Source organism: Impatiens glandulifera, chromosome 8 (assembly GCF_907164915.1).
Source record: "Impatiens glandulifera chromosome 8, dImpGla2.1, whole genome shotgun sequence".
Lineage (NCBI taxonomy): Eukaryota > Viridiplantae > Streptophyta > Magnoliopsida > Ericales > Balsaminaceae > Impatiens > Impatiens glandulifera.
Window position 1 is genome coordinate 3,944,123 of NC_061869.1, and position 14,586 is coordinate 3,958,708.

The 14,586-nt window shown below is 27.5% G+C and overlaps 2 protein-coding genes across 3 annotated transcripts; one reads left to right on the forward strand and one right to left on the reverse strand.

Annotated features, from left to right (window-relative positions):
* The first annotated feature begins 4,855 nt into the window (after positions 1-4,855).
* Positions 4,856-6,820, forward strand: LOC124911523 (protein LIFEGUARD 2-like). The gene is made up of 4 exons (XM_047452023.1): positions 4,856-5,217; positions 5,306-5,419; positions 6,225-6,382; positions 6,476-6,820. The coding sequence occupies exons 1-4, from the start codon at positions 4,965-4,967 to the stop codon at positions 6,677-6,679; spliced, it is 729 nt and encodes a 242-aa protein (XP_047307979.1). The 5' UTR covers positions 4,856-4,964; the 3' UTR covers positions 6,680-6,820.
* A 2,608-nt stretch (positions 6,821-9,428) lies between these two features.
* LOC124912209 (ABC transporter E family member 2-like) lies at positions 9,429-14,203 on the reverse strand. Of its 2 annotated transcripts, none has more exons than XM_047452774.1 (13): positions 14,000-14,203; positions 13,741-13,853; positions 13,370-13,455; positions 13,165-13,262; positions 12,970-13,087; positions 12,798-12,887; positions 12,090-12,394; positions 11,537-11,732; positions 11,084-11,269; positions 10,725-10,994; positions 10,061-10,306; positions 9,841-9,976; positions 9,429-9,766 (listed from the first exon to the last, which is right to left on the reverse strand). In XM_047452774.1, the coding sequence occupies exons 2-12, from the start codon at positions 13,841-13,843 to the stop codon at positions 9,857-9,859; spliced, it is 1,818 nt and encodes a 605-aa protein (XP_047308730.1). In that variant the 5' UTR covers positions 13,844-13,853; positions 14,000-14,203; the 3' UTR covers positions 9,429-9,766; positions 9,841-9,856. The 2 variants fall into 2 exon arrangements, with proteins under 2 accessions (XP_047308730.1, XP_047308731.1); XM_047452775.1 differs by having other exon boundaries at positions 13,741-13,863.
* Positions 14,204-14,586: the final 383 nt, after the last annotated feature.

The following is a 14,586-nucleotide window of genomic DNA, read 5'->3' on the forward strand; positions in this document are numbered from 1 at the left end:
TATTTCAAAGTTATAATAAAAATAACTAGTATTTTTTTATTATTTGAAATGTCAACATCATACTAAGAATTGTATGGTTCAAAATTATATGGCCCGAATTTATTGATAAAAGTTATTCTTGATTACCAAATTCATGAGATATATGCAAATAAAACTTATTACAATACATTTAATTTTTAACTACTCTTTAACTCAAAAGGATAGTAATTACAACTAAATTTTCAAAATATAAATATAATTAGTAAATAATATACACTTTAAAAATAAATTAATAATAATGTACAAAGTAAAAATATATCTAAATTTAGTAACTTTATGTAACTTTTGAGCTCAGATTTAAAAAATTAATTATTCTCGAACACGAAAACAACAAAATTTTTATTTACATTCAAATTCCCGATCCCCGAAAACGACAAATAATTTATTTACACTCTCATTCCCAATTTGAACGACTCGAACTCATATATATAACTACAAATATTGAACTTACTAGTATTATTATTGTCATCCATAGTTTAAAATTATTTTCTCATTAAATTAACTTTTAAGTAAATATTTACTTTTAAGACATGATATTAAGTTGGCCTCAATTTTTATTTATTATGGGACTAGTAACACTAGTTATTAAAAAAATATTTTATATTTATAAATAGCAACTTCACTTCTAAAATTTAAACTATTTCTAGAAAGACCATTTATAAAATGCCAAATTAATATATATTATTTCCAGTAGCATCTCATGAAAGATATAATAATAATAATAATAATAATAATAATAATAATAATAATATTTCAACCTTTACTTCTAAGAATGGAAATAAGTAGCTTGTGCTGAATGACTATGAATATTAGATGTTTTATCAAAAAATGCCAAATAAAATAAAATTATATGATATGGTCCATCATGGCTTGAGAAATAAACTTCTTTATAATATAATAATGATGATGGTGGAGCCTTAATTGAGATAATGAGTTTAGAATTTTAAAAAATAATATTAATTTAATTTGTTAAATAGGTATATTCAAATTATGTGTTCAAAATTAATATAAGTAATTTTTTTATAATAAGTGTTGGATACTTGGATATCATTTTTTTTGCTTGACAAAAATAAATTTAAGAGTTGTTGAGTTGTCTATTCCAATATATTTTTAAATTTTGAAAATATGATAAACCTTAAGGGATGAGAGATTTTATTTACTTGAAAATGAAACTGTAAATTGTAATTCTATTAGAAAATTTATTAGCTCATCTAGAGATAAAGTCAAATATTTAGACAAAAATTAATTTTTTTGTTTAAATATCCATACAAAAGTCAATTCAGATAATGTCCCACTTCAATTAAAAATGAACCTTATAAACTTTTCTAAGATCACATGCAAGAGTAGTTGGATTGAGTTGGAACATGTCCATTTTTATCCATAAATAAATCATTTAACAACCTTCTTTATCAATAACTTTTTTTTGTTAATATATTTGGGACTGAGTCTTGCTAAATAAAACCCAATGATTGTTAAGTTTCTCACATCTTATATTATTAATAATATTTAAAAAATGTTCAAAAATAAATTACATTAACACAATCTAAATTAAGATACCTTACCTTTATAACAATTATATATTTAATTTTAGAATATAGTTTATTCCATTGACAAAATTAATACATCAAATTCAAGTTTCATTGGCCAATATAAAATCACAATTTATTACATTATTTTTTTTACTTGAACTATTTCAAAATTAATATTATAATCTCATTTAAATATTTAAATAATAAAAAATAAAACAAGTTAAATGCCTCTAGTTAGAGTCTATTGAAACTTTTTTTTAATATATATATTTTTTGGGCTCATACTCATTTCTATTATATGAGATTTTAACTTTAAACTGTTATTTGAGACTCCGTATTCAAATTTTAATAATTTTAGTTATTTAAAATTTCTTTACAAACGGATTATTCTCAAATAAAGAAATAATTAGATATTCATACTTTTTAAGAAAAAAATTACGTCCAAGTAAAAATATTAAAGTTTGAGCGAGTCCAAAATAATAATATAGATTTATTTATGAGTATAGAGACTTTGATTGAGACAATTAAATGGAACAAGTCTCTACTATAGTCAACAATTGCATTTCTTATGAAAAAAAATAAAAAATAAATAAAAGGTAAGGTGACAATCAAGACTGAATCTTTCTTAGTCTTGAGAATGAATTTATGTATTATTATTATGATTATTAATAAGCAACTTTTCAATGTGAATGGGTACAATACTTCTTCTTTAATTTTTCTTAGTATGTTTGTTAGAATGGGCCAATATATATAGATGAGGTCCAAGTCAATTTAATATAATTTAATTTTTTAAAGTTTTTCTAGTTCAAGTTGGATGTATAATTAACCCAAATGTGTATGATAACCTAACTTGTTAATGATATGTTGTGATATATTTTTATTTTTATAAAACTGTTAGTGTCAATATTTTATGATAAAATGTTTATTTGATTTTTCAAACATGAGAATATGTAATGGTTTTAGATAGAATATATGTCATACAGGTTCATATGGTTTATAAACTTATTTAGTATTGATATTTCAATTGATACTGCAGATAAGTTATTGTATTAGATAATTTATTTATTATAAATTCACTATTTGTTGCTAATATTATGAATGTTAGATAATTTATTTATTATAAGTTGTTAGTAATATTATGAATGTTGGAACTAAGTTGGTATTATCCGTCGGAGAGTTAATAGTTCTTCTCGAATAGTAACATTTTTTTTTCCTCTTCCTATCATGTTTTTATCGTTAGGTTCAAACGATATTAATTATTTTTAATATATATAGATCTTTTATATAAACAGTTTATTATTAAAATAAAAAATGATTTTTAAGAGATTATTGCTAAATAAAATATGTATATAAAAATATGTAAATAAACGGTTTATTATTAAAAAATATTACGATTTTTTAAAAACTTTTTAACTAGTAAATTAAAAGTGAAAAAAATAAAAATTGGACAAGAGATCAAAACTTTGAGTTTAAATTTTCTTAAAAATCTTAAATGCAAGTGAGTATGTTAATTTTTTAAAATTAAAAATGATAATATATATATATATATATATATATATATATATATATAAATATATATATATATATATTTATTATAGGTTGAATCTTCAAAATATGAGGAGAGATGTGTTTATTTATCAAATTTTGGTTACAAACTAATTTAAAATTTTAAGCATCAAGCTACAAAAGAGATGGCAGTTCTGATTTTCAAATAATTCTGATTTTTTATTATTTAATTGGACAATATTATGAAATTTAATAAACTAATTTTGTTTGTTTATAAATTGACAAAATAGTTATGCCACTTAACTCGATTTAGTGGGGTTCATTTGCAATGGTCATCGGTATAGTTTGTTTTCAAATTCTAAATCTATAATTCACACCACCACCAATGAAAGTATCGCCATAGAATGTAGTTCCACACAAATTGACAAAGGTGATGTTATGTCATATGAATTCTCTAGACAAAACTAAGTCTTTTTGAAACTTTGTTGAATGAGGATACGAAGATTTTATTTTTTTCATATTTGAATAAAATAATTTTTATATATATATTTTTAAATAAATAAATAAATATAATTGATAGAATATATATATATATATAAATAAATGATGCTTAATTTCAATATTGTTCGGAATGCTAGATCGAGTGTTGTGGTTAATTTGGATATATATGTGAGAGTAAATGGATACTTAGGTCGGATTGTGGTTGACCGTCCATAAATTTAAAACGGTTAAAAATAAAATTTAAAATGCTATATGTATGTTTCGAACTTGCAACGGCTTGAAAAAACCTAAGGGTTTCTCAATGGAGGGAATGTCGGCTTAAGTGACACAACATTGGTGAGAAAACCTAAGAGTTTGTCAATGGAGAAAATGTTTGCTTGAGTAACACAAACATTTGTGAGAAAACCTAAGGGTTCTTTCATGGAGGGAATGTCGAATTGAGTAACACAAACATTAGTAATAAAAAACCTAAGGGTTTATGCCTAAATGTATAATCGAATATTTAAGAATGTACCATCAAATTTGGTTATTAAATAATCAAAATCATTGTAGATATAAAACTTAAATGAATTAATTAGTTGATTTTTTAATAATTTATTTTTTCAAATAAGTATATAATAATAAGTAATATTAGACCATTAACATTTCATACTAAAAACCAGTGTTCGAATCCCTCTAAAATAAGTAATTATTACATGTGAGTGCGCGAACATTGGTAGATGAAGCGGAAACGAGAATGTTGGCTTGAGAAAGCCTAAATGTTCGTTTATGGAGGAGGAATATCGGTTTGAGTAGCACAAATATTGATGATAAAAAACTTAATAGTTTATGCCTAAAAGTGTAATAGAAATGTTTAAGAATGCAAACTCTAATTTGATTATTAAATAATCAAAATTATTATAGATATAAAAAATATAAAATTTAAATGATTGATTTAGATAATTTTTTTAATATTCTTATTTTTTAAAATAAATATATAATAATAAGTAATATTTCAACAAAATTTTATTTATATTTAATTGATAATTTGATCTAAAATTTAATATTTGAAGATTTGTTTTATCAAAATTATTTTTATTTTTATATAATGAATATTTTTAATTTATATGATTTTGGCTTAAAAATATAACAAAATATTTTAAAATAAAATTAGATAAAAAAAATATTAAATTAAATTATAAATTTGATAATTTTTTATTTTTATATCATTACTCTAGTTGTAATTGTAACGGTGCCTGGCGGGGACACGATACAAGGCGTGAATGATTTGATTCCTCTAACTATTCATTTATGCGCATCGGCAGACGAAACCCTAGAATCCAGACTTTGTTCATAACATTCGATTTCTAGTTTAATTTCATCTACTGTATCGATTCGATTCTTGTCAAGATGTGGCAACAAACTTATGGAAAAAACGATATTGAATCGGGGGCGAGTCGTCCTCTTTACCCGATGATGCTCGAAAGTCCAGAACTCCGATGGGCGTTTGTTCGTAAGATCTATTCAATCATCGCTTTCCAACTTCTCCTCACCGCCGCTATCGCTGCCGTCGTTGTGTTTTATCGACCAATTTCAGTTTTCTTCGCTACAACAACTCCTGGTTTCGCTTTGTACATCGTGCTTATCTTCGTACCATTCATCAGTATGATTTCGTTAAGATTATATTTCATCGATTACTTTTGTCTTGTTCATTTGTTTTGATTGATTTATTTTGTTGATTTTTTCTTCAGCTTTGTGTCCGTTGCATTACTATCATCAGAAGCATCCTGTTAACTTTATCCTACTCGGTGTTTTCACGACTAGTATGGCTTTTATTATTGGATTGTCTTGTGCTTTCACTAAAGGTAAAATTTATTATTCTTGTATATATGGTCTTGAATAGATTGTTGTTGATTGAGTATAATTGAAATTTGCATTGAATAGTGTATGTGAAAGTGATAGTCTTGTCATGAAATTCATTTTTAATAGAACACTAGTAATTGGAAAATTCCAGTTTGAGGGGTTCATCAGTTCATCATGTACACTGAATTGCAAGTGTAGTCATTGATCATGGAAAGGGCTTTTCATTTGTAAATTAGTTTCCTTGATCGAGTTTTAGATTAAGTATCGCTTGCATGGATTTGAAGAACATAGGATCGAAGATGATTAGAGTGGATAACCAACAGTTGATGCATTAAAAAGTTCACAATTAACACTAAACTTGTACTTAAAAATGTCATTAGACCATTCATTAGCTATCTTGGATGAATGTTAAAACATAGAAAAACCTTGAGAAAACATGTATCTGCAATTGATTACTATGTTTATGCATTTTTTCTCCTTTCTTTGGCTGTGACCACCATGAACTCTGCAATTGAACATAATCGTAGGAACCCGGAAGAGAATGCATACAGGTTTGCCCTAGAACAGTTTGATTGGAAAGTGATTCCTTGCTAAAAGTTCTACAAAGCGGAAATACAATAAACATGGATATTACAAGCCTCTAAATCTCCACTAAACATAGTCATTACAAACTTTCTTTGCAAGCGATGATACTAAAGTGTTACAAAATTGTTGCAGAATGCCTTTGGCTTCTTCCCACCAGACATGGAAATGGGTCGAAACTGTTGTGTTTATGTTGTTAATAGATTAATTTGTTCCTTCATATAGGGAGAATTATTCTGGAAGCTGCAATCTTAACAGCAGTGGTGGTTGGAAGTCTTACCTTATACACTTTCTGGGCTGCTAAGAGAGGATATGATTTCAATTTTCTCGGGCCATTCTTGTTTGGCGCTGTGATTGTTCTCATGGTCTTTGGCTTTATCCAGGTACAAATCATTTTTTATTTTATTTTTTTGCATGTGGACTCTTCTAAACAAGAAAGGTATTGATTGAGCTAAGAATAATTTGTTCTAATGCAGATTTTCTTCCCACTGGGAAAGATTTCAGTTATGATATATGGGGGATTATCGGCAATAATATTCTGTGGATATATTGTATATGATACAGACAATCTGATCAAGCGATATTCCTACGACGAATACATATGGGCCTCTGTGTCGCTCTATTTGGATATCATCAATCTGTTCCTTTCTTTACTGACCCTTTTTAGGGCTGCAGATTAGGAAGATTTCCGCATTTATTGACTCTACAAACCAGGTTTATTATTATTATTATTATTATTATTATTATTATGTACAAATGGCTCTTGTTCGCAAAATGATCTGTTGATTGTCTTTTGGAAATTGATTTTCTCTTTTGCACCATTACCATTTGTCACACTCTTTACATCAAATAGAGATTATGAAATGTTTGTTTTTGTTAAACCCTCCACTGAGGTACACTATTTCAGGGCAAAATAAATTCTAATTTTCAAAATGGTATATATAATAACATTATCTCATTAGTTAGACTCAGTTCTTTTATAATTCAATGCATGATTAATTAAATGTCCCATGGATTCTGATCTGAATTGTCCTTAGGGACAAATTTTCCCGGTCAAACCGGCATGGAGCGCGATGATACTTGTCTCTCGTCATGATTTTACTTCGATTTTGTCCCGAACACTAAAAAGCACCGTTAAAAAAAAAGTATTTATTTATTATTCATCTCTTATAAGAGCTTAAAGTTTATTCTTTATAATAATATAAAATTTTAATATATATAAATAATATTAAAAAATTCTATTTTTTTTATAATATTTAAAATTCTATTATATGATAAAATGATTGTTTATCAATTTTGTTAGATCATTAAATTCAAATGCAGTTTATAAAATTTGTAATTTTCATAACATTGTTTTATTGAAATTAGACTACTTAACTTTAAAGATTTTGGACATTTGAATCAATGTGCTATCAAATTATAAAATTTAAGAAAACTTAGAAAGAAGATTGAACAAACTTTATTCAATCCAGTAATCCCCTACGATTTTTTTTTTTATATATTTTGTGTTTTTGAAAAAATAACATCAGAACTTAAAAAGATGAACAAAAATTCAAATTGATTTATATTTATTAAATAGTAAATAAGTTTTAAAAGACACCTATTTAAGTTACTATTATTATTAAATAGAAAAGTTGTAATAAATAAATTGTTATTTTTGAAAATGTTTAATGAAATTGACACATGAATTATAAAACTTTAATGCTGATTTAACAACTCTTATTATTTTTATACAAAATTTTATTAATATTTATTAATTAATAGTAAACATTAAAATTTACATATTACAATTTTCATACATAATTTCTTTATCTGTCTACCATTAGTAAAAAATCTAGATTATGTAAATCTTACTATTTCCATATGATTTTTTCCTAAGAAATATTGAAAATACAAAATTAAATAAAAAATAATTCCCTTGTCCTTCTTCTTCCCTTTTGACATTCAATTCTTTAATTAATAATAGCTAGACAATTAAGGAAACTACTTATTACAAAATCTTTGTACTTAATTATTATTTATTAACCATTGAAATTGGAAATAAATCTACAAATTTGTTCAATTTAACTGAAAATTGATTTGTATAATTATAGGGTTATGTTAGCACTTGTCATTTGTCAATAGAAAAATAATTTGGTGACAATGGAAAAATCAAACCTCTTATTCCTAATAATCCTACTTGCTATTACAATAGGTAATATATTGCTCATTTGATTCAATACAACTGTATCTTCAATATTCTTTTTAACTTTGAGATACGTTTGATAATATGAACGATGACAATGATGGAGAGAATCAACACATGTACATCGTTTGCATCAACTTCGACGAAGAGAAATATGCAAATTTGAATAAAAAAATCACTATCAAGGCTACTCCCACCTAATTTTTTCCGTTTTATCACAAGTGTACTTGCTTTTATTCTTGTTGTATCATTGATAGACCATGCCTCCCTTTTAAATAAAATATATGTGAAACTATATATAAATGTAGAGATGGAGGTTAATAAATTTATTATAAAAGTAATTTAAAATCAATAAATTTAATTTTAATTGTTAATTATTATAAAAATTAGAGTTAATTTAGATATATTATTTTTATATATATAATAAAAAATATATTTTTTTTTAATTAAGAAGAACTAACATGACACTCTATATTAATGATTCATACACGATTGTTATATCCTCCGTTTCCATTAAAAAACGCTTCCAATATGAATCGAACTCGACTTTTTCATAAATTAGAATAAAATTATTCTAAATAATAATAATAATAAATACATAAAAACAATTCATTTATATTTATAAAATTGAAAAAATTATAACCTCGTAAAATACTCTATTAAGTTGTATAAACAATTGTTATGGTATGTTTTAATGATTAGAATTGAAATTGATAATGAAACTCTAATTTTAGTTGTAAAGAAATTGAATTACAATTCAAATCTTATATTTAAAAAAAAATATAAAAATATAATTTAGTTTCAATTTTATATTTCAAAAGGATTATAATAAAAATTATTATACATATTATTAAAATATTATTTAGCACAACTTATTAAAAAATATATATTAAACATATAAATATCAATTTCGTTGAAGGATAAAATAATAAGATATTTTATTTAAAATATTATTAAAATTATAATTTTGAATTAAAAATTGAGAATGATAAAATAAGGATTTAGAGAATGCTAAAATGATCTAAAGAATTGTGTAATTTCTGAACCCAGTCAAACAAAATTCCCTCATTTACACAAGGCATGAAAAAGTGCTTAGGGTTTTGCAGGATTAGTAAAGAGATTTTCATCACAAGAACACCTCATAACTTTGATCTATGTTAAGAGCTACCTCCCCTATTACCAAATCAAACTCTCATCATATACAATACTCTAGTAACAAAATGAAATAATTCCATGAATAAAAATTAACCAAATAATAAATCAGCTCATTAATCACTAACAAGTACTGAAAAGTTCAATATCTCAAAAACACAACAAGAAAAGATCCAAGTAGTGAAAGTGAAGTTCAAAGACTCCAATCTCTGTTATATTAAAGAAACAACAAAAAGCCAAGAACATAATTCAAAATCTATTGTAAAAACTCGACATTAATATCGCCAAGAGGGTGGTGTGTGGAGGGGCAAGTATATAAATAGCCAAACTTTAAAAGTAAATACTTTGATACTGTAAAATCACTCATCAAACATCACTCACTCTTCAACAGATGCAGCAGCCTCTCCCCTCTTTCGAACAAAGCAGCCACTGTAGAGATTGAAACTACACTTAGAAAGTGCGGAAAAAAAAGGAAAAAACAATCAAACAAACAAATGTTTACCAAGGTATATAAGTTAAGTTAATCATCCAAGTAATAATAAGATCCTGCATTTTTCTGTTCCCTGTCCTTTGTGGAGTCCAATTTGTTGATTCTTGGCCTAAAATTTGTAGGGTCTCGCCTAAACGTGATGTCAAGATGCTGAAACATCATAGAGCATAATTATTTATTTAATCGGTGGCATAAGAAACATAAATGAGTAGACATTAGAAGAAGGAAACTTACAGATAAGAAAAGGTTCATTCCAGTCAACAATGACTGAGGCGAATTTGCAGTACAATCGACGGATGCTTTCCCATCGTACACAATAACTCTGTCTGCCAAATAAGTTGCCATTATAAAATCATGCTCAACAACAAATGCTGTCTTCTTCGCGTGGAGAATGAACCTCTTGATGACTTTGGAGGCAACAATACGCTGCTCTGAGTCCAGATAGGCACTCGGTTCGTCAATCAGATAAATATCCGCAGGCTGCAACAAAATCCACCATTAAGTTCATAATTTATCATGACACTAAATAATCATAGTTCATTTAACATGAAATTAATTTTATAAAAATCTGAGATTGTAACCTTTGTTATTATGGACCTTTTTCTCCAATACAAAACAATTTTTCAAAAGTATCTTGAAAAGGGTCGCAAGGATTAATCATTCTCTCATATTAAAAGTTAATTTTTCAAAAGAAAACATATTTACACCCTTTCATTTACAGTTATGATACAAATCCTAGATTTCTAGGCTGTTACATTAAAACTGGATATGTCAGTCACGCACAAGGTAAGCAACAAAATTGCAATAAGCGTGAAATTATAACATGAAACTAAATAGAACAATATGAACAGCATATCTGAAAAAACAAAATTGAAAGGATCAAAATATGAAAGATTACCTTTCCAAGGCAGAGGCAGAGTGCAACTCTTTGCAGCTCTCCACCCGAGAGATTGACAACTTCTTGATCCATCAATTGTTCAATCAAGAGAGGCTTCATAACATCTGACACAAACTGGGGATGCATATATGAATCACGTATTTTTGAGTGTAGAAGGTGTCTGACAGAAGACTGGAACTTAGGACTGATCTTTTGAGGTTTGTAAGACACATTAAACTCAGGTATCTCCACATCAGAACCTTCTATTGTATCAGGTTTCAGTAAACCAGCCTGCATTTGACAGTAAGATAATTACTTATCAGACTTAAAGTTAATATTGCACTATATGATAATTCAATGAAATCTAAGCAAATCGGTACCAGCATCCGGATGAATGTTGTCTTCCCAGTACCATTCTCACCAAGCATTACAATAATTTGAGAATCAGTAAATTCACCCTCAACTACCCGAAGGGTGAAGTTTCCCTGAGTTTTGGACATAGATGGATACTTATACCGGGCATATGTTTCAATTTCTTCAGCACTCTCCTGTGGTGTCTCAGCAACCTAAGGTGACATAAACAGAAAAATGAATGATCCAGATTTGATATAGAAAGTGATTTATTTTTTTGTTTGGTATAAAGATTATTTTTTGGATCATGACATGATCCAGATTATAGTGTAATTTTGGATTCATTGGTATATAAATCACTATCCATATTATTTTCTCGTTCATGAACTAGATTATTATTTAGATGATTGCAATTTTTTAAAAACAACAAATGTAGATTTTCATGTATCATTATCTAAATAGGCTCATTCTCACTTCCTTACCTTAAAAGTAAGAGATTCATCCCTAAAACGAAGATTCTCAGTGGGGACAAATCCGGCCAAGAAAATATTTATCCCTTCTCTAACAGAGAAGGGAAGGGTTACAACTCCATATGCACCAGGCTTTCCGTAAAGGCAACAAATAAAATCTGATAAGTAATCCAGGACACTAAGATCATGCTCCACGACAATCACATAGCTGAAAATCCATTAATTAGCAAACAATTACTTCAAATAAAGGCACTAACCATAAGAAATCTTCCAAATAACAAAAACAGAAAGAGCATGTATGGTGTGGGGTTATTTGAAGGTTATGAAATTAAAATCTTGTTTGATGAAAGTAGGTTTTTTGGGATTATTTGGGTTAAATTAAAAAAAATCTTTTTGTATTGAATTTTATAAAAAAAATAAATTAAGGGTATTTTAATTGATGAATTAAGTTATTTGATGGTTGAAAGGCTAGGTGATGTAAAAGAGGGGATTTTAAAATAAAAAAAAACAGAAAAACCCAAAGATTAAACAAGTTCTTAGGATTAGGAGAGGAGAAAAATTTAACCTATTAGATCGGAGAAGAGATCGAACAACTTGAGCAGCTTTTAGTCTCTGTTTTACATCAAGGTAACTCGAGGGCTCATCAAACATGTAAATGTCTGCATTCTGTATAGCTACAACAGCAATGGCAAACCTTTGTAGCTCTCCACCAGATAAATCTCCAACATTTCGATCCATGACCTTACATAGATCCAGATCAACAGATAATTCTTCTTTTATATCTCTCTCATCTTTTTGTTCCAACACTTGCCCCACATTGCCTTGTACTGCTTTTGGAATGTGATCAACATACTGCGGCTTTATAATAGCCTATTTCACAAAAGTACAATTTTTATCAATAAAAAAGCTTGTATTATATGCCAAGAAGGCTCACAAGAAAAAAAAAATCAAATGCAACAATAAATATGAATTATGTCACAATTGGAGTTTTTTAATGCCAAAGTGATAAGACAGTATAGGATTAAAGAATAAAACCAAAACAACAAACATATGTATACATCTGTGGACCAAAAACTAGTAACACAATTGCTCAAGAAGAATTACGATAAGTGGAGAGTATATACGAGGATAGAAGGCAATCCTTTGAACATAAAAAACATGGAAGGTAATAAAAGCGGATCAAAGATTGAAATACATAAAACCAAGGTTAATTAATAACAAATATCATAAACTTCATGTCTCAGAAAATATATATATAAATATAAGATCATACCTTCAGATTATCTTCCAATATACGAGTAAAATAGTTTTGTAGTTCAGATCCACGGAAGTATGTCAATATTTCTTGCCAATCAGGAGGATTCTGCAAACGGAGAAGATTGAAGAAGCTTATATATTGGAAAAATAAAACACTTTAAAAAAAATATATACACCTAGGTGATTACATTGAAACGACCCAAATTGGGTTTCAGTTTTCCAGCCAAAACTTTGAGAGCAGTTGACTTCCCAATACCATTGGTTCCCACTAAACCAAGAACTTGTCCTGGCCTTGGAACTGGCAGCCTACAAATTAATTTGTTTACTTACTCAACTAGGCTCAACAACACCAACTATCTAACTGAATTGCAGTTAAAAGAAACCTGTGTAGTTTGAAGGTATTTGGCCCATAACGATGTGTAGTGTCTTTGTCCAAATCCTTTGGCAGGTTGATGATTTGAATTGCTTCAAATGGACATTTCTACATAAAGAAAAAAAAAGCATGATTAGAGAACACCATAACATAATACATTTCCAGATGCAATACATGTACAAGCAACACCATGAATGCATCATCATCACACAAACCTTCACACAAATACCACATCCAATGCACAATTCCTCCGAGATGAAAGCAATCTTTGTTAGAGGAGAGACTTCAATACATAACTTACCTGCAAATGTAAACGAAAAAGGATTAGAACTTCACAATATCCATAAAAACAGGTAATTGTTCCAAGAGAAGTTGATTACAGGGAAACATTCATTAGCTAGGTAGATAAGTTTCTTTATTTGTTAAAAGCAATGTTTCAATTGAACTCATAAAACTCTTTAGTGTGTGCTTCTAGACAAAATTAGAATAAGAATCTCTAAGAAAATAGTGCTAAAAACTGAATCCCTTTAAGCATCATACTAAGGTATCTTTACATGAACATTCAATCAAACAATCAAATGTTTACCTGTTTTGACAACAGGACAACTCTTCTTACACTCTTGACGGCATTTTTTGGGCTTACAACGGTCAGAGCTTACAATAGCAATACGAGTCAGCCGATCAGACATTTCCTTATCACTGTAAGCAACTCAAATAGGATGAAGAAATTATAAAATCAGAACCTTTGTTAGAGAAACATGAAAATTATAAAACTGAAAAACGTAATAAAATCTGAAATTGTCAAGACCCGTCATCATCTTGTTAGTAAAACTCCAAAATTTCACCTTAGATCTTAGCTTGCGGCTGCTTTGATCCAAAAATAAGGAGATCCCCTTTGTGTTGTTCAGCTCTCTTCTTCTCTATTGTTTGCCCTAACCGTAAAAGAGGAAGCTTTCTTCAAAATGGATATGGGCGTGTGCCCTATCTCTCTCTCTCTCCAAACGGCTTCTGGTGTGAAATTATGATGAACTCTCTTTAGCCGCCCCAAAACCCTCAAGTCTCTCCTCTTTTATTTTTTGGGCCCATTTTATAAATACATTTTCAGGTCCAAGCATAATATTTAAATCAAATATATTAATAAATTAATTAACATTAAAAAAAAAGTATTAATTGGTAAGGAGATTTAATTTTATTTAAAAAATACTTAAAATTTATTAATATATAATTATAAAAATAAATAAAAATTAAAAGTAAAAAATATTTTAATATTTTTATTATTGAATTCAGTGATTTTATGAATGAAAATAATGAGATTATATTTTATGAATTTAGTTGTTTAAATAACACAAATTCTCCATCCCAAAATAACGATTACAAATTACACTAGATAAATTTTTAGTTTCATGTACACCAACAAGATATAATCAGAAAA

Coding starts and splice junctions, on each gene's coding strand:
- LOC124911523 (XM_047452023.1), top strand. CDS start 4,965: ATGTGGCAACAAACTTATGGAAAAAACGATATTGAATCGGGGGCGAGT. Junction 5,218..5,305: donor TATCTTCGTACCATTCATCA/GTATGATTTCGT, acceptor TTTTTTCTTCAG/CTTTGTGTCCGTTGCATTAC. Junction 6,383..6,475: donor TGGTCTTTGGCTTTATCCAG/GTACAAATCATT, acceptor GTTCTAATGCAG/ATTTTCTTCCCACTGGGAAA.
- LOC124912209 (XM_047452774.1), bottom strand. CDS start 13,843: ATGTCTGATCGGCTGACTCGTATTGCTATTGTAAGCTCTGACCGTTGT. Junction 13,088..13,164: donor AATACCTTCAAACTACACAG/GTTTCTTTTAAC, acceptor ATTAATTTGTAG/GCTGCCAGTTCCAAGGCCAG. Junction 10,307..10,724: donor TCTGCCTCTGCCTTGGAAAG/GTAATCTTTCAT, acceptor ATTTTGTTGCAG/CCTGCGGATATTTATCTGAT.